Source organism: Amblyomma mixtum, chromosome 7 (assembly GCF_055824585.1).
Source record: "Amblyomma mixtum isolate Tamu chromosome 7, ASM5582458v1, whole genome shotgun sequence".
NCBI classification, from domain to species: Eukaryota; Metazoa; Arthropoda; class Arachnida; order Ixodida; family Ixodidae; genus Amblyomma; species Amblyomma mixtum.
The window spans coordinates 22,177,201-22,200,314 of record NC_143018.1 but is presented as its reverse complement, the minus strand read 5'-3'; the positions used below and the strand labels follow the sequence as shown (position 1 = coordinate 22,200,314).

The 23,114-nt window shown below is 45.5% G+C and overlaps 1 protein-coding gene and 3 non-coding genes across 6 annotated transcripts; all 4 read left to right on the top strand.

Annotated features, from left to right (window-relative positions):
* The first annotated feature begins 365 nt into the window (after nt 1-365).
* On the top strand, nt 366-438 carry TRNAA-AGC (transfer RNA alanine (anticodon AGC)). Its single transcript has one exon. It is a non-coding gene; the product is annotated as a tRNA-Ala (tRNA).
* Nucleotides 439-1,061: 623 nt separating this feature from the next.
* On the top strand, nt 1,062-1,134 carry TRNAA-AGC (transfer RNA alanine (anticodon AGC)). Its single transcript has one exon. It is a non-coding gene; the product is annotated as a tRNA-Ala (tRNA).
* A 4,186-nt stretch (nt 1,135-5,320) lies between these two features.
* TRNAA-AGC (transfer RNA alanine (anticodon AGC)) lies at nt 5,321-5,393 on the top strand. Its single transcript has one exon. It is a non-coding gene; the product is annotated as a tRNA-Ala (tRNA).
* Nucleotides 5,394-7,976: 2,583 nt separating this feature from the next.
* Nucleotides 7,977-23,108, top strand: LOC149335240 (chitin deacetylase 1-like). 3 transcript variants are annotated; one of them, XM_089553775.1, is made up of 7 exons: nt 7,977-8,050; nt 11,942-12,312; nt 13,059-13,271; nt 17,590-17,820; nt 19,024-19,372; nt 20,637-20,674; nt 22,540-23,108. In XM_089553775.1, the coding sequence occupies exons 2-6, from the start codon at nt 11,945-11,947 to the stop codon at nt 20,640-20,642; spliced, it is 1,167 nt and encodes a 388-aa protein (XP_089409901.1). In that variant the 5' UTR covers nt 7,977-8,050; nt 11,942-11,944; the 3' UTR covers nt 20,643-20,674; nt 22,540-23,108. The 3 variants fall into 3 exon arrangements, with proteins under 3 accessions (XP_089409901.1, XP_089409903.1, XP_089409904.1); XM_089553778.1 differs by lacking the exon at nt 7,977-8,050 and adding an exon at nt 10,554-10,661; XM_089553777.1 differs by lacking the exon at nt 20,637-20,674.
* The last annotated feature ends 6 nt before the right edge of the window (nt 23,109-23,114 follow it).

Here is a 23,114-nt window from a genome sequence, read left to right as displayed (position 1 = left end):
CGTCCACGCGTTGACAGAGGCGGATCAAACAAGCAAACGATGCAAAAACGGCGGCTCAAATCCCGTCCGACAACAATAAACGAAGCCAAGGCAATCCATGGGTGAAAATAACGCTTTGGCCGGCTTTTCGTTATTTCCACCGGGTCGCAATAACGCTTTGGCTTGGATTTCCGTTATTCTCACCCGGTCGCAATAACGCCGGCCAATAACACCCGTCCTTCGGAGTCGCACCGGCCGGCCAAGCCAGGTGGCTTACGGCCAACTTTTCCGAAACGGTGTCGACGAAGAAAGTGCTCGGCCACCCTCTCCCGCTCGATCTCATTTTCTGGTTTAAATGTCGCTCGACTCCACAGTATTCCTCGTCCGGGGGTGTAGCTCAGATGGTAGAGCGCTCGCTTAGCATGCGAGAGGTACTGGGATCGATACCCAGCACCTCCACTGACTACTTTTTAATTTTTTTTGGATGGCTATCAAGTCAGAAGTCGTCAGGACATACTTCGATACCAGCTCTCCTTCTTTATTATCTCAGCTTCAGAAGGACGCCGGGCTGCAAACATGCTTATTCGCCCTGCCGTAATATGTCCATGCGGTTTCCTCAAAGCTACATCGAATCACTGAAACAACCTGCATTTTCTAAATATAAGCTCAAAAAGTTCATCTTCCTTCGCCATGCATCTTTCAACCACTATCCCTGAGAAATAGAGGAGCTGAATGAAGATGTCCCTTATTCTTACCACACTGTACATCTGGCAACAATTTTAATGGAAATCTTCCGTCTCTTGAACAAGGAGAAAGACCTTGTTCCTCATATCAGTGCTGACTGCTGGACGCGTAACCAGGAGCCCAGTAACGAATTCACGTCACACATGCAGGACAATCTACTGTACTTGCAATGACTTACAAGTGAAATGGTTTTACTTTCCTTGCACGTGTACTTCTTGCTGTGCCGGAGAACAGTGGCTTGCCAATATCGAACAGAATGAATTAGAGCTTGGTTTTTTCTCCTGTTAAATTTCATTTAGAGCTGCAAATTTCTCTCCAGTTCACTGTGTTCCTCGTCCGGGGGTGTAGCTCAGATGGTAGAGCGCTCGCTTAGCATGCGAGAGGTACTGGGATCGATACCCAGCAGTTCCATTGTAACAATGTTTTCTTCTTTCTCTACCGCGGAAGGAGGCTTTTTGTCCTTCTGATACACGCCAATGTTAAATGAATGACAGGCACCCTAACAGTCCTTATAAAAGGAAGATCCAATGGGTGTTAGAATGCCTAAGTTTGCGTCACAACCATAATTAGTACTGTCAAAACCACAGTGCTGAAAGCAAGCATGTACTTATTTATAAATAAACGCCAGTCACAGATCGTGTGTTGGGAACCTGCTTTGTGCTTTGCGTTAACGCTCTGAGGGCAGGCAAGTGGCTACCACTGTCACAGCTCTCTGCCTAGCCCTCCCACGAACTTGTTTAGAAGGCATGGTAGAGTAGACGGTAGGGTACGCTACCAAATCATACCAAAAAGACAAGCTAAATAATGTGAGAGAAATAAAAACATGATTAAAAGATAAAAAAGGGGAAAATATGGCGTGTGATTTAGCGTGGTTAGGCCAAATGTGAATTAGGTGCACGAGCATTTCAGTTTTCACTTCGGTTTCGGTTCGAGGCTTGGTTTTCTTACTCAAGCAGGCTTTAGAAAAAGATCGATTAAATCTAGCTTAAAGGGAAACTGCATAGGTTTTAGAAATCAACGAGCTTAAAAGGGTCGAATGTGTGAAACTTACAGGTAAAGCATGCGAAGTATTTTTGGGATAGCACTTGAAATAGTGAAGTAATCGCCGATTAAAATCCGGACGCCCTTCAAGCTTCTCCTCAGCGCACAACGCCAAGTGGGGGGCGCATGATGATGTCATCGAAGGTATGGGTACATTTTCAACGCACAAACGCCTCCTTTGGAGGAAAGAAACCAACACCACCGAAGGTGAACCCTGCCAAGAGTTGTTTGGCAACGTCTAACAAGTCAGGGCAGGGTGTGGCTGACGACAGCGGTAATTTGAAATCATACCTTCAATGACGTCACGCTGAGTTTCCCTGCACTCCTCGGGTGCATTGAGGAGAAGCACAAAATTCAATCGTCGATCACGTCACTGTTTTAAATGCTAGTGCAAAAACACTTGGCAAGCTTTACCTACAACCCATATAGATTTGAATCCTTGAATATCGCAAAATTTTCAAAAAAGTGCTGCAGTTGCCCTTTAAGCGCAGCTTTAAGGGTATGATGCGATAGTGTTAAGGGGTTAATGCCCATATATGGTGAATTAGACATTCTCTACTTTACCTCCTCTTACCACTCCTGGTGCAGCGGTTAAGCGATGCGCCACTGACCTGCGATGGCAGGTGCTGCCACCCGTGGAGCTTGTCCGAACAACCTCGGGGTCACGAAGGGAAGCATCGGATAGACAAATATCGGCGAGATCTGAGTTGGGGGTTTTAGTGTTCGCAGACTAAAATAAAATCGCGACCATGTTTGTTATTTTTCCTCCTTGCAGCGGCATTATTTTTGCCCCGTTATTGTGACCCTGCTTATGGCAGGTTCTTGCTGGCTGGTGCTTTTTAAGTCTTTAGTTTTCATGTTTGTTACGTCATTTTCTGCTCTGGTATTTTATGCAGCAATCTTTCCGTATCAAGCGGTATTTTGCTAACTGTTTTAGTCACGTGCCCCTGATCAGAAACCTTTTAAATATGTGGCCACAATTTTTCTTAAACAAAATTTGAAAGACCAGCGCTTCCGTCCCTGTTCCCCTTCTTCACCTTGTAAAAACAGGGAAGACCGACTAGCACTTCAGCAAGTGTTGATGAGACTGCTTATAGCTTACACTTCTTTATATTAGTATGTGGACAATCTATCGATCTACTGCATATCTAGATGCAACTTTAACACGCTATTTTAGTACATCGACTGTATGGCTAGTCAAAAAAGCTTAAGGTTGGTTAAGGTCAAGGCAACGCAAGAGACCGAATGATAGAATACAGATGACTGTCAAGAGGATTCCAATCAGGCAGGCGCCAGGCTCTTTTGCTACGTTACGTTCCGATCCAGCTGGTCTCTGCAGAGAAAACATGACGCAAGCCCAAATGACAGTTGGCCAACAGTGACTGGTTACGTTTATTCCTTCTGTTGAATTATTTATTTTCGTTTTATGGGATCTAATGTCCCTTTAGAAACAATTCCCTTTAGAAACAAAAGAGTTACTTTTCATGACAAACGTTCGCTCGGTTCTCGAATATGCCTGCGCTGCGCAGTATGGGACCCTTGACATAAAACGGATATAGATAAACTTGAGAGGGTACAAAACTTGGGTATCCGATATGTCTTTAACAACTATACCAGGAGCTTTAGCGTTCCACGTGCAAAAAACTCGCTGGGATGGAAGACGCTTGAAAAACGTAGATATTGTTTGAGGTTAAAATTTTTTCATAGTATTTACTATTCCAATACTGGCATAAACCGTGACCTGTACATCCATTCACCAAACTATATTTCGCCACGCCGTGACCATCGATTAAAAGTTAAGGAAATTAACTGTAAATCAGAGATGTACAAATATGCTTTTTTCCCTAGGTCTATAAGAGATTAAAACCGGCTCTCTGAAGAGGTGGTATTAATTACGTCAGGTGATTTATTCTCTTCATCTTCGTGAATGCTGTTTTTCGGCTGTATTAACGTTGCATCATGGTTGCATTGTATGTGCTGCACTTTGTTACCTTTTTTTTTCGTTTGTATGACGTGTTATTCCCCCCCACTGTAATGCCACTTGTGGCGCTGTGGGTATTACAATAAACAATAAACAATAAACCGGCTCAGGTTACGCCGTAGTGGAGGACTCCGGATAATTTCGACCACCTGGGCTTTTTTAACTTGCATTGACATGGCACAATACACGAGCGTTCAGCATTTCGTCTCCATCGAATGCGACCGCCGCGTCTTTCGGGACAGCAGCATTTGACCACGTAGATCTCAACCTTGTCATAGCTAGGCACGCATCAAGCAGCCCAAGAGAAGCTTCTTGAACTGCTCTCCTCTGCTTCCGCCTATAGATGTCCGAGAAACAGACCGCTCTCAGCTTCAGCTCGCCATAGTTTTGTGGTTGGAAGGCAACTCAAATGACTCAGTGGTGAAAAAGTAGCTCGAAATCAGGGCAATGTCATTTTCAGTCAATTCCATCCGTCACAATCTATTCGTTAGGCTGCTGGGACCAAGGTCGCATACTCGAATCACGGCCTGGCGGCCGTATTTAGACGGAGGCGAAAATCTCATGTGTGATGTGTGATGTGTGATGTCCGTGCGATGTGGGTTAAAGTATAAGGGTGGTCGAAGTGACTCAGAAGCCAAGAGCTCCGGCGGCTTTCACAGCAGACGCACAGCCTATTGGGGCGTTGAACTGCACAATCCAAGCAAAGCAGGAGATCCGGCTAAGCGTACATCCCGTTCCACAAGGCCGCGCCAACCCGTTGAACGGCGGGCAGAAAACGGTGTCGAAGGAGCGAGCGCGTTGTTTCCCCCTCCCGATCGATCTCACTGAGATCCTTAAAGGGGCCCAGAAACACAATTTTAGTTCACTGTTTTGCCTGTTCATTGGATACAGTGAGTTATAATGGTGCTATTAGCGTCGGTAATACCGCGTATATTCCGTTTTTTAATATTTTAATGTCCTCCCAAAAACAACTTCATGGCTCTGATGGTGCCGCCACACAGTGGCGGGTTTTTAGCAGCGGATATGACATCACCTGGCGCGAGCTTGATGATCGGACAAACAGTAAATATACTGCAAATTGTGTGAATAAATAGAGACACATTTTGTCACCTGTCTGCGTTTTATATTAGATCAACAAAAACAACTTGTTTGTATTAGATAAGAGCCCTGCAAAGCAAGTAAAATAAAAATACACCACCAGGGGCGCTCTGGCATGGAAACAACGCTGCCAGTCTCAGCAAGAACGAGTTACAGAGAGCAGGCAACCATGGAGTACAAACTTCCGCGACGTGCTCTGGCTGGCTGTTTTGATTGGTTGCGCCAGGTGCCGTCATTGGGAGAGTGAAATAGGAGCGGGAAGCCCCGCCAAAATCGAGTTGAGGGCAGCGTTTTGTTTGCTTGTATTTTGAAATTTTTTCACTGAATAACTCCCGTTCCTGTGCATCGATTCCTGTAATTCTTTTTAGGGCAGCATCTGTGTGACATAAAGAACCCACCTGAAGTATAGCCGGTATCCCCCAAGCAGTGTTTCGCAGCCCCTTTAAGTCTCGCTCGACTTCGATGTATTCCTCGTCCGGGGGTGTAGCTCAGATGGTAGAGCGCTCGCTTAGCATGCGAGAGGTACTGGGATCGATACCCAGCACCTCCAAGAAGTACTTTTTTGCTCTGTTTGTAAAAGCACTTTTTTTTTTTTGCACAGCGTAAGAGGCGAAACAAAACGCGCACGAACGCAACGAAGCCCCCACAGAGAAGCTTGCTGCGAGCTACAGTTCAGGCATGCCGCGTATCTGCGTTTTATTTTGTATACGTATATGAAACCAGGGCTGTTACCTTTTGTCAGCAGATCACAGTCAAGCATAAGCTAAGAATGTGGGAGCGTCCTGATCTTCTTCACTATTTTTTTGAGTCTCCACCAGTTAAAAAAAAATTAAAACACAGCTACTAAGGCATGAAATTTCGTATTGTGAGAAATCGTGGGTGTAATGCTGACGTTGATGTGAAAGAAGTTCGAAGATCCTTTCACAAAAATAGGCTACATATATAACAGCAGTACAAAATTTTTCATTCAGCAAGCAAAAGTCCGACTTTTAACATGAAAGTATTTATTTTCCTCAAGAAAGTTAACACGTTCGTTTTCTCCCTGTAGCTAAGCGAAATTAGTTATTGCTTTTGAAACGATGCAACTTATTCCCGATCAGTGTACCAATGAGAGCCATTATGTCCCCGCATTTGCAGGTCGGGATTCCACGCCCTCGCTTAAAGCTCCGTGAGTGCTGTTCATTGGGACCGATGGCGTCACAAAGTCAATCTGGGCTCTGTGACGACAGTCATGGATCTTAGCCTGGTGTCATCGAAATGTGATTCTCACTTACCGCTGAACGCGTCCACGGCGTAATCGACATTCACATCGGGGTGCGTCACCAGACGCACGCATGTGGCACTGTACCTTCCAAGGGCAGGTACAGTATCGCTTTATTTACCAGGGGCACTCTGTAAAATGCACAGTTCAGAGTACATTGTCAACTTTATTAATGTACAGTGTACATACATCGGTAGTGACCAGTGTGCAGAGCCCTTGGCAAGCCTGCTCTATTTTCAGAGCGATAGCCGCAGTAGGCCAATCCCCTCACCCTCCATTTGTTGCAGAGGAGAATGCTCTGCAGGCGGACTTTATCCGTACCCTACGAGGACACCGGAGAAAAGACATCATCCAGAATGTGCCATCTCTGGTGACGTGGTCTAAGCGGGTCAATGAGAATTCATTAGACGGAAAATGGTTTGGGGGTGGGGGGGGGAAGGGGCAGTATCCGTAAAGCTATTCGCCATCTCTTCGCACCAAGGGAAAGTGCCAAAAGATGGGAGGGAGAGTTTGTTTACGACATCCGCACTATGTCAAGGCCAACCGCGACGGCTTCTGCGCTTAGCGCTAAGAAAGTACCTCATGAAGCGGCAAATGTGAAAAGAAATGAACGAAAGAAATGATAACCGAGGAAAAGAACAGATCAAGGAAAGAAAAAGAGAGGAAGAACGAAGGGAGGCCATACAGTAAGCGTAAAAAAGAGAGAAGACAAAGCTTACAAGAAAGAAATAATAGAAAAAAGAAAGACGGGAAAGAAAGAAGGGAAAGAAAGAAGGAAGAATTAAAAAATGTAAAGAAAAAAGGGCATAGGACAACATGGTTTTAAAACGTTTAGGTGCAGAGGAATGGTTTCGTCTGAGTAGTCTGGCGTGAACAGGTCGGCGACTATCGACAGGCTGCGGGAAATGCAGACGAGACCCTTTTGTACAACGGTAAGCACCACTTTATGCTTTTCGGTACAGAGAAAAAGGTACCGGCACCTTGCTTCAACGCCCGGACTTCGCTGATGGCGGTGACGAGGAGGAGAAAGCCGCAGGTCTGAGCCTTCCCCGACGGCCTGGTCATGGCCAATCCCCCTTTATTTATGAACATTTAAGTGCAATTTACACCCATGCATCAGCACGCGAAAATGTTTGCATTCAGCCTAACGCGAAATGTGGCTCTAGGGACCTAAATCCCCGCAGATTTATATCCACTGTGCTGTACCCCGATGGTCGATGCGAGTAAGTTATGTAGGGTTACTGTGAATTCCAACTTTATGGCCAGCCATTTCCATATATCAAATTTTTTTTTTGTAAAAAGCGCAATCACTCTTCTTCAGCGATCTAGTGCATGCGCAATAAACGGGGAAAAATTTATTTATTTATTTATTTATTTATTTATTTATTTATTTATTTATTTATTTATTTATTTATTTATTTATTAATCAATTAATCAATCAATCAATTAGTTTATTTATTTATTTATTTATTTATTTATTTATTCATTTATTTATTACATAGTGCGGACCCTTGGGTCTAAGCAGAGGAGCATTAGAATACATAAAACCAATAATGAACAAATCGCGAACAAGCGAGCACAAATTTACACAATTTTTAATCGCACTACGCAGCAGTCTGTAAACTATAGCTGCGTTATCGAACAGAGCAAATACAAAAATCGAGACTTTACGCCCTGTCTTGCAAGTAACGAATAGACACCCGTGTCTGCGTCGACACAAGGTTCCGTCATCGCTTGTGACACTCCGCTGTGCAGCTGTGTATACCGGACAAGACATCCTCCTGCTGGAGTCGTGCCAGCGGAAGATAAATGCGCCGAGGCATCGACAGCTCAAGGCGCCGGCCGAGACTATAAGTATGGGCACCGCCACGATTTCCTCATCAAGTAGCAGCCGCGTTGGCCCTGAGCACACACCGCTCGGAGGAGGTTCTGCAGACTTTATACAGGTTTGCCTTTTTGCCTCTCGCCGCAGTCGCCGTGTGCGCGCGGCAGTTGTATGCCCGCCGTTGCCTTCGCCATCTCCGTCGCTGTAGTATACGCTTCGATGCAGTGTTCGCTTTTCGATGGCTTCTTATACCGACAGTGTTCAATGTGAATGGTACAGCGTGAAACAAACGAAAAGCAAAGGAAGAAGACAACGCAGACGAATACTTTCGTCTGTTTCACATTGTACCGTCCACAGTGACCTATTACCAACTTGCTTAGCTAATGATACTTCGTAATAAAGGAGTAATTACTCATTAGCATGCAACCAAGCACAGACGGCTGCAAAAGAAAGCTAAACAACTTTCATGGAAACTTCGTGGTTGAAGAAAAATTCGTAGTGATCCGGGGTTCGTTTGGTCCTTTATTGCAAATTTACTCCACAGTGGAAATTTCCTCCAAACATTGAGCCTATCCGTACTTCCTGTGTCTAGGACAAAAAGTGTGAATCCTGATTGCATCGCTGCCCTAACTGTCAGTTCCTGCTAGCCACAGTATCGGCTGGACACAAGCGCTCGCGCTCGCGTGAGAAAAGAACATAACTTCACGGCTTTATCTCGGATATCTGTTCACACAGACCACAGCGAGCACACTAGATAGAAGCAAAGGAAATCTGCCATTAGCGTACACAAGACGTCCGGGTGTATTTCGCTTCATTTAGTTTTCCTGTCTGTGTGAAGAAGGCTGTCACAAGGCTGTTATTTTGGTCTGCGTTGTTAATAATCGTGTTTGCTGTCTATAACAAGTAAGAAATTATCTCCGGTGAACCTTACGCTGCTGCGGCTATGTTGATCTGGACAATACTCACTCAGATATCAACTGAAGGTACGTGGTTATGTTTGTTGTAGCTTTCTCGCTGATGCTAAAGCCAGTTGCTTAAACGTCCTTGTGCGCACTGCTTCCAAGTGCAACATCAATAACGGAACGAGAAACGACAACATCCTCAATCGACGCGTTCGTCGTCTGAGTGCGTCATCGATACTCGTTCCGGTAATATTGTCGTTGGAAGCAGCGTACGCAGAGATCCTGCTTTCCAGGAACGTAACATCATTAGCCCCACACTTTGCTTGGCACTTGAAGGCTTTATTTTGCAACAAGACGGTGCAACAAGGTGTTGCTACAGGAGTCCGGTTTTCTTCGCTGTATTAACGAGAAACTTGAATTGCTTCCTCTTAAGAAAACTGCTAATGATATATGGGAGCCATTTGTTGTGCTGAGGACCGCTTAACACGCGCTCTTGGGTGAGTTGGTTCAACTTTGTACCACGACAGTGTGCCAAAAGGCGATTTGCACGCAAAGAGGAGACACAAACAGTTGTACTTGTGTGTCATCATATTTATGTGCAGTTCTCTTTAAGTACTCATTGATAATGCGATACTAAGGACAACATTGTCCTTGCGAAAACTGGCTGTGAGATTAGGCGCTCAAAACGGAAGTTTTTCAACGGGAGAATCTCTCATCGGAACGGAACTGTGGGCGGTGCAGTGTAAAACAGTGAATAACATTCGAACATCGCAGTAAAAAGCTGTACGGCAAATTTGGTTGTGCCAAGCAGAAAAATAGCACCAACTGTCGGGCTAGTTGGTTGCGATACATATGTATCAGCAGCGCGAACACAACACAGGAAGAAGAAGGAGAAGGTAAAGAGCGCCGAAGAAAAATAGCGTATATTTGATGGCCAGATTAAAACTGCCGTGTTGATACTTCAGCATTCAACTGAGAGTACTGTTTCCTTAATTCACATAGCCTCTAATTAGAAAATTACAGCGCACCAGGCGTCCGTGAAAGGTGATGGTTTTCAGCTGGCTATCTAGCTAGGCCATCTCCTTCACTATCAGCTTGACCAATCGAAGGTGCACTAACGAATTCTGCGCCATTCTTACTGATCACGAAGGCTTCGATTATTTTGCGCGCAAGCTGTTCCCGATGTTTCTTCAAGGTTTTCGCTGATGAAGGTTTGGCTTGCACTCTCCTTCTTGGCATCCTCAGCAGTAAAGCGTGAACTTGTCTTTAGGTGCTCGGCGCGCTCCCTCAGGCGATCATTACTCCACCGGGATAGGAGATTGGTCTGCCTAGATAGCTAGATTCACTGAGACCGGTCACTGTCGCTACTACTTGCGTGTTTGTCATGTGTTCGCAAAGCTCTAATTTATTGCCCCCTGCTTGTAATAAAGGCTCAGTCGTTAGTAGCGCTCCTGTTGATTTTTTCCCTTATGTACGTCCCGTTTTCAGCGCAAAATTTTTCACTATTACTGCAATATATTCTTATTACTATCTCGAGTGCCGCTTTCTCGTTCCGCCTTTCCCTTTGCTTGCTCATTTCACGCATCGAATTTTCTGTTCTTTCGAGAAACATCTTTAATCAACCCTGAACCCGATGACTGCATCACAGACGCATACAGAAAGGGCGCAGAACGCATTATAGAGTTCCCATTTTCAGGTTCATATTATTTCAGCCTTTACTAGACACCCGCTGTCTGTCATCGGGGTCAGCTCATTTGTCGGAGCGACAGTCCTCGATGTCGCCGTCATCATCATCATCATCATAATCAGCCTGACTAAGCCCCCTGCAGGGTAAATGCCTCTCCCAAGTCTCTCCAATTAACTTCATCCTTTGCCAGTTGCGGCCACCGCATCCCCGCAAAGTCCTCGATGTAACGTGCTTTATTCCCTGTGCGTATGTCCCGCACAGATTTCATTTAAAAAAATGCAGAGCCTTACCAGAGTCCTTCAGTACCGCTTTATGGCCATGAAACTTCGTAACTCTAGGCAGCACGGGGCGCTGGCGTCAATCGAGGAGCATATTTTGGCGAGCGGCGCGGCAGGAGACCGCCTAACTGCGTAGCAAGCACCCTTTTGGTATGTGTTGGTTCTCGTACTAGAAGTTTACCAGGGGCAGAGTCGAATTACGTGAACGCTTATATGTTTTTAACAAGCAAGTGCTGCGTGTGAACGATGCCTTCACGTTGTGGTGCGGCGGGCTACGCACTCCTGAATGCACAATTTAAACGCTGAAAAAATAAGCCGGTGAAAGTGCACTCTGCTTTTCAAGTATCGCGAGTGAAATCGAATACACTGCGCTTCCGAAAGTTGAGCCCCGTGGTGCTGCATAGTAGCAGCCAATGCGACGTTTTGACGCGTTCGCCGGCTGCAGTCGCCGACGCTTAACCATACATTAAATCTTCCATTAAAATTCCATGCCGAATACTGCTCAACGCACGGCAGTATAACGCAACGTAAACCTGCAGTCGTGTCCACTGAAGCCGCCAGAGCAACAGTAAGAGTAGCACAAATACAATGAATGGCGCCTGCTAAAGGAGCCTTTGCCTTACAGCGCACTGCGTTTTAGTCACGAGTATATTGTAAATTAACGAGCACACCGCATGTTTAAGCAACGTTTGAGCAATGGCAAGTCTCTATGGAGTAGCCAGATGATCGCAGATAAAGAGCCAGCCACGCCCCTGCCGGCAGCGTTCTTTCTCCATATAATTGCGTCCATCGGGTCAGGATTATGGAACTGTAGCGAATACGAGACCTCCGCTTCAGTTTCGCAAAAAATATTCAAAGACGGAATAGTAGCACTGGAAAGGAAGCAAGTTTTTTTTTCTTTTTTTCTTTTTTTTTTTTACTAAAACGACACTATACTCTGCCAGCGTGGTCTACGGCTCGCGGCTCTCCGATCGGTGGTGGCGCCCCTCGAAGCCGCTTTTGTCCCCAAACCGAACTTTACGGAAGTTTTGCGAACATTATGTGCATAAAAGTACGGACTCTGGCTGTACTTTACAGAGGCATCGCTGCTCTTAGGTAACTGTTAAACGCAATTTTTTATCGGCTCCCTTGTTTGAATGACGCAGGACATGAGAAGAGCGGCGTGCAGCTTCCTCTTTATCCTCTATGGCCTCTGCGTCTTTGACGGGGTGCGAAGTGCCGAGTGCCACCCGAGCAGGTGTCGGCTGGAAGACAACTGCCTCTGCGTGGACAACCGGCCTCCAGGAAACCTGAGAGCTACCGAAACACCGCAGTTTGTCATGCTCACATTCGACGACGCTGTCAACGACCAGAACATGAACTTCTACCGAGAGCTTTTGGCCCCCGGTAGGCGGCGCAACTTGGCCAACGGCTGCAACGTGGCCGCCACCTTCTTCGTGTCGGCTGGATACACGGACTACTCGTTCGTGCACGAACTGCACAGCGCGGGAAACGAGATCGCGCTGCACTCCATCACGTGAGTGAGGACCATTCCTCCGTTTAAGGAGGCAAATTGTAGCGCCACCTAGTGCCAAGCAAACGAAGCCTGATTTGGCGACGCATGCTTACTATACTTCTGACAAAGCCGCCGGCTCATTAGCGCTCAGATTTCGCGCGTATTATTGGCACTTGGAGGGAAAGTTCGCGTTGTATCAGGTTCGGCTAAATGAACTTGCTTGTTTAATCCACTATAAATAAAAGTATTGTGTCTACTATAGCATCGCCAATAAAAAAAGAGAGATTTTCGCAGGAGAAAGTGTCACAAGGGTGCCTGCTCCTTGAAAGGCGAGAACATCAATGGTTAAGAGCCTCATATGCGCCCCAGGTACACTTCAGTGTTCTAGTCTAGACCAGAGGGAGCTTTGATTTCTGCGTCCACCTTACTTGCATCGACGCTCAACTCCACTGAGCAGGCGAACAGGAAAACATGCATACCCCGGCCACAGTTAGAGCTCGATTTGGCAGTAAGTCTTACGTTCTTTCCTTTTCTAAACCATTCCTTCACTCTGTACTATGGAAGGCGGAAAATACAAGCCAATGTCAGGTTACCAACGGCACAGCGGGTGGGCTGGAGCAGCCATGCATGCATTGAAGGTAATGCTGCAAGTACAAGCTAGGGTATCAGAGGCAATCCCGCTGTGAATGTCAAGTCTTTCCTGAGGATGCTTGCAAGAGAAAGCCAAGTCGCCTTTCCCGAACATCTTTTGAGTGTTCTTACCGCAGGCACCGTAACAACCTGACGTACTGGCGCACTATGGACGTCGCCGGCTGGGAGGCGGAGTTCCTGGGCGTACGCAAGCTGCTGAAGGACTACGCTCTCGTCCCCGAGAGGGACATGGTGGGAGCCAGGGCGCCATTCCTCGAGATCGGTCACGGAAACGCCTACGCCATGATGCGGAAGCATGGCTTCCTCTACGACTCATCGATCGTAGCTAAGTACGTGTCGGCGTGTGTGCGAGGGGCTGAAACGGCAAAGCGTACAGTGTTATCACTGCCAGACATGGCTTGCAGATAAACTTTACCGGAGAAGTGTTTCTGTTTGAGCGAGTAAGTGATCAGGGAACTTGACCTTGACCTACTTACATTGCTGGAATGTTTTATAGCCTCAGTTTCGTTTCCGTTGGAGCGAGTAAGTGATCAGGGAACTTGACCTTGACCTACTTACATTGCTGGAATGTTTTATAGCCTCAGTTTCGTTTCCGTTGGAGCGAGTAAGTGATCAGGGAACTTGACCTTGACCTACTTACATTGCTGGAATGTTTTATAGCCTCAGTTTCGTTTCCGTTGGAGCGAGTAAGTGATCAGGGAACTTGACCTTGACCTACTTACATTGCTGGAATGTTTTATAGCCTCAGTTTCGTTTCCGTTGGAGCGAGTAAGTGATTAGGGAACTTGACCTTGACCTACTTACATTGCTGGAATGTTTTATAGCCTCAGTTTCGTTTCCGTTGGAGCGAGTAAGTGATCAGGGAACTTGACCTTGACCTACTTACATTGCTGGAATGTTTTATAGCCTCAGTTTCGTTTCCGTTGGAGCGAGTAAGTGATCAGGGAACTTGACCTTGACCTACTTACATTGCTGGAATGTTTTATAGCCTCAGTTTCGTTTCCGTTGGAGCGAGTAAGTGATCAGGGAACTTGACCTTGACCTACTTACATTGCTGGAATGTTTTATAGCCTCAGTTTCGTTTCCGTTGGAGCGAGTAAGTGATTAGGGAACTTGACCTTGACCTACTTACATTGCTGGAATGTTTTATAGCCTCAGTTTCGTTTCCGTTGGAGCGAGTAAGTGATCAGGGAACTTGACCTTGACCTACTTACATTGCTGGAATGTTTTATAGCCTCAGTTTCGTTTCCGTTGGAGCGAGTAAGTGATCAGGGAACTTGACCTTGACCTACTTACATTGCTGGAATGTTTTATAGCCTCAGTTTCGTTTCCGTTGGAGCGAGTAAGTGATCAGGGAACTTGACCTTGACCTACTTACATTGCTGGAATGTTTTATAGCCTCAGTTTCGTTTCCGTTGGAGCGAGTAAGTGATTAGGGAACTTGACCTTGACCTACTTACATTGCTGGAATGTTTTATAGCCTCAGTTTCGTTTCCGTTGGAGCGAGTAAGTGATTAGGGAACTTGACCTTGACCTACTTACATTGCTGGAATGTTTTATAGCCTCAGTTTCGTTTCCGTTGGAGCGAGTAAGTGATCAGGGAACTTGACCTTGACCTACTTACATTGCTGGAATGTTTTATAGCCTCAGTTTCGTTTCCGTTGGAGCGAGTAAGTGATCAGGGAACTTGACCTTGACCTACTTACATTGCTGGAATGTTTTATAGCCTCAGTTTCGTTTCCGTTGGAGCGAGTAAGTGATCAGGGAACTTGACCTTGACCTACTTACATTGCTGGAATGTTTTATAGCCTCAGTTTCGTTTCCGTTGGAGCGAGTAAGTGATTAGGGAACTTGACCTTGACCTACTTACATTGCTGGAATGTTTTATAGCCTCAGTTTCGTTTCCGTTGGAGCGAGTAAGTGATCAGGGAACTTGACCTTGACCTACTTACATTGCTGGAATGTTTTATAGCCTCAGTTTCGTTTCCGTTGGAGCGAGTAAGTGATCAGGGAACTTGACCTTGACCTACTTACATTGCTGGAATGTTTTATAGCCTCAGTTTCGTTTCCGTTGGAGCGAGTAAGTGATCAGGGAACTTGACCTTGACCTACTTACATTGCTGGAATGTTTTATAGCCTCAGTTTCGTTTCCGTTGGAGCGAGTAAGTGATTAGGGAACTTGACCTTGACCTACTTACATTGCTGGAATGTTTTATAGCCTCAGTTTCGTTTCCGTTGGAGCGAGTAAGTGATCAGGGAACTTGACCTTGACCTACTTACATTGCTGGAATGTTTTATAGCCTCAGTTTCGTTTCCGTTGGAGCGAGTAAGTGATCAGGGAACTTGACCTTGACCTACTTACATTGCTGGAATGTTTTATAGCCTCAGTTTCGTTTCCGTTGGAGCGAGTAAGTGATCAGGGAACTTGACCTTGACCTACTTACATTGCTGGAATGTTTTATAGCCTCAGTTTCGTTTCCGATGGAGCGAGTAAGTGATCAGGGAACTTGACCTTGACCTACTTACATTGCGGGAATGTTCTATAGCCCCATTTCTATGAGCCGTCACTATTGTCTTCCTACTTTAGGGACAGCTGCAACGCGTAACGACCGCACCGAGAGGCGAATGGTTGGCTGTTAAAGTTGATATAAGCTTGTCTTTTGGATCGGGTCAGTAACTGTTGTCTCCTGACCATAATTTATATTGCCACGTACGAGCGAAGGAGTAGAAGTGCGAACGTGGTGGAAGTTGGGTTGGTTGGACGCTATCGGGAACTGGCATGGTACGCCTGGTGCACCTGTAACAATATATACTAACATTTCGTCCTTCTGAGCTGCTTACAATAACTTTAACGTCCCCAAATGTCCTCCTTTCTCTCTTGTTCTCCTGCACTCAACCTCCAATTACACCCTATTATTTCCGCTTCCTGGAGTTCCTGTGCCACCGTTGCCTGGTGCACTATAGTAGGATACAACTTAAAAAAGAGCAGTTGTTAACATTAGGCCATGGTCCGCGGCGTCTTGTATTACTCTGCTGGCCAATCACAACAGCGAACTAAATCAGCTTTTTAATGTTTTACTTTATTAATCGAGCCAGTTATCAAAATTCTACAGCATTTGATTTTTTTCTTGTGATCGGCTTCTTGTTTAGGTAAGAATAAGGGTTTAAACAATGAACTACTTTTTTGTCATGGAGGAATTCTGTGCGGCGGCCCTGATTGTGGGCGGAGCTTCACTGCAGACTTCAGTTGTATCCGACTACCGAGGAACACTAAGGCTGCAGGCAGAGTTTCAACCGGAATATCCTTAGAAAACCAACGAGGCTGTCGCCTGTAACCATTTTCGCGAGTCTTCTTGCATGTCGGCTGAAATAAGCCACGTTCAAAGACGCCTCTGACAGCCCGTCACGTCAATTCGCCAGCGCTCCTCCACTTCGCTTTTTTCTTTGATCAGCTTCTCTTGCAGTACATTTCAAGCTTATTACTTCCGCATAAGCGTATGCAGCCCCCTGTCAGACTCGTACATTTTTTTCTTCTCCTGCTAACCTGAGAGGTGCTTGAAAGGCTCTTTTAATAAGAAGGCATTAGAGTTGTCACAGCAAAACCCCGCCAACGTCCGATGTCGCGCAGTTCGCTGATTGGTCGAGTGAGGACAAGTAACCTTGCGACGTCATTTCAACCTGCCTTTGACACGGGCGAAAGAGGTCACGTGACAATGGGACGTCATCTGTCCATCGTTGCAGGCGGAAACCTGCCCACCAGATTGTGAGCAACCTAGCCACCATGTCATGTGTCAGCTGAATGATTGGTCGAGAAAGATCACGTGACCATGTAACGTCACCAAAACTTGCCCACCGTGGCCGGTGGCAACCTGCCTACGGGGTTTGAACAACCGGCCGTGGGAGGCAGGTAAAGTAGAGAATGACCAATTCCACATACATGGGTGTGTAGGCACAGTCTGGGCAACACAGGAGTACTGGCGCTGGAGAGATCTCTATGCTATAGCATGGTACGCTTAAGAGCAGGTTAAACAAACGTATAGACGAGACGCAGCTGCGCAAGCTGAGTGCACCAGGCACGAGGGCAACAATGCGATCGAATGTTTGCCAAAGTCCTGGTCAAAAGCGCTGAAAATCACATGGCAGGAGTGCTAACTGCCGGTTCGAAAAACGGTGCTGTGCATAGCAGCTCTCTCTGTGATCATTGGACGGAAGGTAGCGTTACTCAGCCAGAGTCTCGGATTCGCAACTCCTCTGGCAAGCCGACGTGTCAAATAAGCATTTTTGCTTAACTGACAAAGCGCGAATTTGGTGAGGAAAAATTGGCTGTGGTTTAGATCTGGTTAAACCTGGAGGATTTCGAAAGCAACATCTGCGCACTCCATATATTGTTGCGTGAGCTACACAGCCCACAGTCTCGCCGTTTCGCGTGCTCTTGCACGACCATACTGCGCATGCGCGAGGAGCAAGTGACGTCACTACGTACAGCTGGCGTGCCGTCGGCCCCGGCGCGGCAGCTGTGCGGCATGTGACGTCACTGCTCTTCGCGCATGCGCAGTATGGCCTTTCCTCGGCTCCGCGAAATTGCTCGGCGACTAGCTTATAGTGTTGCTTTCGCCACAAAATTTTTTTTTCGCCTCTCAATCCCAGGTTGGACTACCTTCCTCTGTACCCGTACACCCTGGACTTCGGCTTGCAGGACATCTGTGAGAACATTATCTGTCCGAGCGGTTCTTACAAGGGCCTGTGGATGGTGCCCCTCAACATGTTTATCCGGGAAACAACCAACGGGGACGATTCAGGCGGCGAAAGCTCCTGCGTGATGCCCGACACCTGTGGTCCGAAACCATCCACGGCATCCGACATGTTTGAATTCCTCAGGTACAGGTAGTCTTACCTCTAAGTATGACAGAACATTGGGACATTGTCACAAAAATGCACGGAAATGAGGCGGTGTGTGAGAGTTATAACTCCAAGCCTTCTGTGGAATGTTTAGTCAGTGTGGAGAATTATGGCTGGCTTCCCTCTGTGGGAAGGGAATAAAGGTCCGCTCTTTTAGGGACTAATGATTATGGAAACGCAGTTAGATCACAAAGGACCAACTGCTGCAGCAATTTTTGTTCTTTCTGGCTTAATAGGGGACTAGTACCATGGCTCAACTCTGCAAAGGAGACATGACGATGACATGACATGACGCTCACTCATGAACGTGTTGCTTGTACGCTCGCGAGCGGGTAGATCTTTTCTCTGGAAGAGCACTTTCGATGATTAAAAAAATTCGTTGTTTTGGTTGTTGTTGTTGTCCTATGACGAAAAGACAAATACGCACGATTACGAAGGTCATTTGGTAAATTCCAATGAATGGGTGAGAATGCGTGCCATTCTTTGATCTGGGCGATAAGCTTAATGCTCAAAGTGCAATATTTTTTTAAAGAGCGAAACAGCGCAACTCAAAACAAAGGACCAGCTGAAAGGAAAGACACGTGCAGCACATGTTCAAGACACGCACTTAATTACTTTTTTTTTTGCGCTGTTTCGTCCTTTAAAGATGTGATACCAACTCGCCCACTATGCTATGTTGCTGTAATATTTTTGCACAAAATATTTTTTTTAATATGTCTCACCAAAACCGTCTTTCTCGTTTATCTCCTACTCATATTTCTGCTAGAATGTGTTGCAAACCTTTTTTTCCATTTACTCACAGTGGTGTTTCTTCTTCACCACTACTTGTAGCTATTCGATCCAGAAACAAAAATCTTTAATTGCGTTGTAAGCATAACTAATTCTAAAAATGTTCTTACTGCTGTCACTTCGACCTTTCTATCTGATTTTAATAGCGGCTGTTTTGGTTTATCTGTGTTATTGTCGTGATAGAGAAGAGTATTCTGTGTGCCGTTCTGTGGCCATGTGTTTTATAATGTTCTTATGTAACGCCCTTAGCAGCGGTGCTTAAATATTATGGAGCCCTTTGAGCCTTTAAGGGTGCAAAACATGATGATTACGCATGTTTATAGGAGGAAACTGTGAATTGAACTGACGTCACTTCACCGCCTTGTCTTTGTCTTAACCTCCCTCTTCCCACAGGTCGAACTTCGAGCGCTACTACAAAACCAACCGGGCTCCGTTTCCAGTATTCATCCACCAAAACTGGCTGTGGGAACCGGAGCGGAAGAAGGGCTTCCTGTCCTTCATTGACTGGCTCCTCACCAAGAAGGACGTGTTCCTGGTCACAGTCCAAGAAGTGGTGCAGTTCATGAAGGACCCGAAACCGCTGGGCAAATACACACAGAAAAAGTGCTCGAGGGCCACCAGGTTCCAGAAGTGTCCCCAGATCTACTCGTGCATATTTCCCGAGTCGCCCATCGAAGAGACCAAAGAACTTGTGGGCTGCAAACCCTGCCCCAAGAAGTACCCGTGGATAGAAGATTTCACGGTAAACACGCAAGGCAACCGCGCTGGGCCTGTTACTCCAGGAGGCCAGTCCTACGGCGCAGTATTCATTGTTCTGCTCTGCTCTTGTCTGGTGTTCTGCCTGTGTGTCGCCGCCGAGATTTCGAGCCACTTGTTTCAAGGCGCACGGTGGAAGGCGTCGCACGTATCGTAGTGCGTTTTACATAATTTTACGATTATTCCTATTCATATCCTGCCAGCAGGCGTTGGTGTTCACACCTATAACTTCCACCAGTCTAGAGCGCTATCCCCAAAGATATTAGAAAAGATAGTAATTAAGTTATTATTTTATTTACAAACACTGCAGTCACCGCATGGTGGTTGTAGTGGAGTGATATAAAGGCAATAATCGTGGATATATAGGAAACGAGAGAAATATTGGATATATGTTAATACAGTGGCAATTACGAGAGCAGATGGTATAACATAGTTCCTAGGATAAGCTATATAATTAAGATAAGGTAAGCAATTAACATGAGATAAGATAGATAGACAAGATAGTAATCAAGTTATTATTTTATTTACGAGCACAACAATCGCCACAGGGTGGTTGCAGTGGAGTGATATAAAGGTAATCGTGGATACATTGGAAGCAACAGGAGAAACATTGGATACATGTTAATATAGTGACAGTTACGAGAGATATACACAAGTCAGGTAGTAGTTACAAATACGCAAATATCAAAAATTGATACACAGGCAATGATACAGCAATCTACTCTTTAAATTAACACGTTAAACTACTATTCTCGATAGGATGATAAAAGCTTAATGTCGGAGCAAACAACACACCTTTATTTTTTGGTAAACATGGTATTTATTACAGTGAAATAATGTTATACGATTCTTGTCGTCTGTTGTAAAGGGAAGATAAATATTCGAAAGAGTTGTCGCCCGTGCAAAGAAGGCTAGAGTTAAATTATGTCTGTACCAGGTAGCCTTAAAAGATTATTTCCCTCGTACAAACTTTAAAGTGGAGTTACCACATAATATATTCGCCCTGGAGTCCTTTCCTTTTTTCATGATTTTTTAAGTCTGCAGGAAGCAGTAAAAAAATACAGAGTATGCAAAGTTCCCAAGAAACTGCAAATTTAAATCAGAGGTATTTGAACCCAGAATTTATTTATGTACGCTTTTTCCTCAAATTTCTTGACACTTTTTAAGAGCGTTACCATTGTCAGTGCCGGTAAAAGCAGTTGTTCGATTTGGTGTTGCTGTTTACTTCTTGATCGCATTTTCATTTTCAGAATTGAAAATTTGCCTGTCCACGCAAAAGCAAGTGCAGGTAAAGTATACGTCATACTTAGACGGAAAATGAAAAAATGATTAAACGCGTTCTTAACGCGGAGAAAAGTACGTTTCACAGTGAAACAGGAGAGCGGCTTCAGATTCCTCCTCTCGAGTTCTCTGCCGTTATCCTCGCTTCGCGGGGAAACCTACTTTTCTGCGACCTACGAGCCGGTTTTGCCATCATCCTCGTGTTGCCTCTAAGTATGACATGCATTGTACATCCACCGTAGTCTGAACAGAGCACGTGAAGGTTCCGCAACAAGTTTTGTCGATTCGCCGCACTTATCAGGATATTGCATGACGCCATCCTGCTGAGATTTGAAAGTTTGATGAGTTGGTGGCTTGACAGCATACTTGATGGGAACAGCGCAGGATAGACAGGACACAAGTGAGACACGCTCCCCACTCGCTATGATGTCTGTTCTCTACTTTGTGGCTTGTCTATCTTATACTATTAAATGGGCTGTCATCCTGATGTATGATGACGTCAGCTGCGGCAGCATAGAACATCAGTGCTGGCGGCACGATGCTAATTTTTATTTTCTTTATTCAAAGAAATTCACTCAGCAAGCCGACTGACTGTATTTCAGCGGAACACAGACCTTCGGTTTCAACCAAAGCTAGAAGCCAAGTAAAAAACCTCCAACGCGAGTTTCAGGCATGCCGAAACCTTGCGGACGGTATAACCTAGCGAAGAACATTAGAAATATAACATTATAAAATATTAGCCATAGACGGCGTGCAGGTGTCTTGTATTTATATGCGAGCAGTTTTACGTAGCACAGTGCATATTTCAAAAGCTGCGAAAGTAACCAAGAACACGTTTAGCCGTGTTTTGATTCAGATTTATGTGAAGTCCTGGTTTGCGTATGGGAAATATATATACCTCAGTATTCAAACCAATCAGTCTGTGATGTATCGGATCTCTAAACCGAACAGACAACAGCAAAATAATCGTGGTTGCGACAGAAATACATTCATTCCATTCAAAAGTTAAACAACAAACAAAATTTTGCGAACCTCTACAGGTTGAATTTAACCTGATTTTAAAACATAAAGGCTGGGATGTACCTTCAGCCGTGCCTGTTGTGTACAGTCACGAGCAAGCTAAAGTACAACGAAGAAGCGGCGACCAAAAACTACTGATGGCTCCACGAAACGTAGATAACATGAACAAAGAACAAGGTAAACTATAGCGCATCTGCTACCATGGACTCCTCTTTGAAGTGTATTAACCTAGCGGTGTTAATTCTACTGAAAAGACATTCTAGAAACAAAGCAGCAGAAGCGAATCACAAGAAGGAATTTCTCGCGACATTGGAACCCGCGCAGAGATGCATCATGGGAATGCTACGATAAGGCTCAACAAAAGCACACCTCTAAGCTCGCCTAACACTGATTGTGCTGATCCAGGGTCAGTTTTGTGCACTTTCAGACTTCCATCGGTTCATGTTCTGGTAGCTGCATGGCGGTCCCTGAGCCTTCTGGTTGTCGTTTTGTCGTTTTATTTTAACTTGACCGTGATTGTAAGGCAGCATTGTTAGCCACTTTTCAATTATTTCTTTTTCACTCATAATAATATCTGTGTAAGGGAGATTCTTGACTTTATCGCACCAGTTGTCGGCGTTATTGTGTGTCAGCACCAAAAACACCTTCGTTTTCCTGCAGGCTGAAGGAAATGTTTTATATTCAGGAATTGAGGTGAAGGAGAGATAAGAGATATGGTGTGAAATAGCTACTTATCTCGCCTCTCTCCCCGGGAGAGCCAGAACGCTTGGAGCATTCTTTTCTTGTTTTCCCAAAAGCGTTGCTGCAAAGTTTCACTAAGCTCCGCTGATATTCAACTCCTCTTCTTTGCAGAACTGACTGCTTTTCAACCTCCACCCCTTACATTCGTCTTGAGAAAGAACAACACACCAAGCGGCCGCAAGAGACAGCCGGTCGGTTCCTACACAAGGCATGCACCCAGGGAGCAGCAACCACCAGTCCTGGCTGCCTTTTGTGTGGAAGAGTCCAGCCCATTCATACCCCGGAGGCCTAGCTTTTTCTCGCAAGCGCCTGGAATTCCAAAGGCCAACAACGTGGACGGACAACAAAGGTCTAGACGGACAACGTACAACATCGGAAGGCCGCATGCTGAAATCATTCCTCTTGTTCATCTTAAAGTCTCTAGATCAGCTTTCAAAAAAAGCTCTTCAAGAGGCTTTAGTTCATTCATGAGACGAAACAAGGATTACATCTACAAGGACCTCGTCCCCCCCCCCCACCGTTCTCTTCTTCCTCTTCCTAAATTAAGACTGCCAGTAAAAGTGTTTTCCTCCTCATTCTCATTTTGCCCTTCGCTACCCACTTTACCTTCTTTTTAAGAATAACCTCGCCAAGCGAGAGTGCTGAAGGCTCACAATAAACAAGCATGGCATTTCATTTTATTTGCT

Excerpts from the sequence above, each read along its gene's own strand:
- LOC149335240 (XM_089553777.1), top strand. The coding sequence starts at position 11,945 with ATGAGAAGAGCGGCGTGCAGCTTCCTCTTTATCCTCTATGGCCTCTGC. Across the intron at positions 13,272-17,589 it reads GACTCATCGATCGTAGCTAA|GTTGGACTACCTTCCTCTGT; the intron begins GTACGTGTCGGC and ends TCTCAATCCCAG. Across the intron at positions 17,821-19,023 it reads GACATGTTTGAATTCCTCAG|GTCGAACTTCGAGCGCTACT; the intron begins GTACAGGTAGTC and ends CTCTTCCCACAG.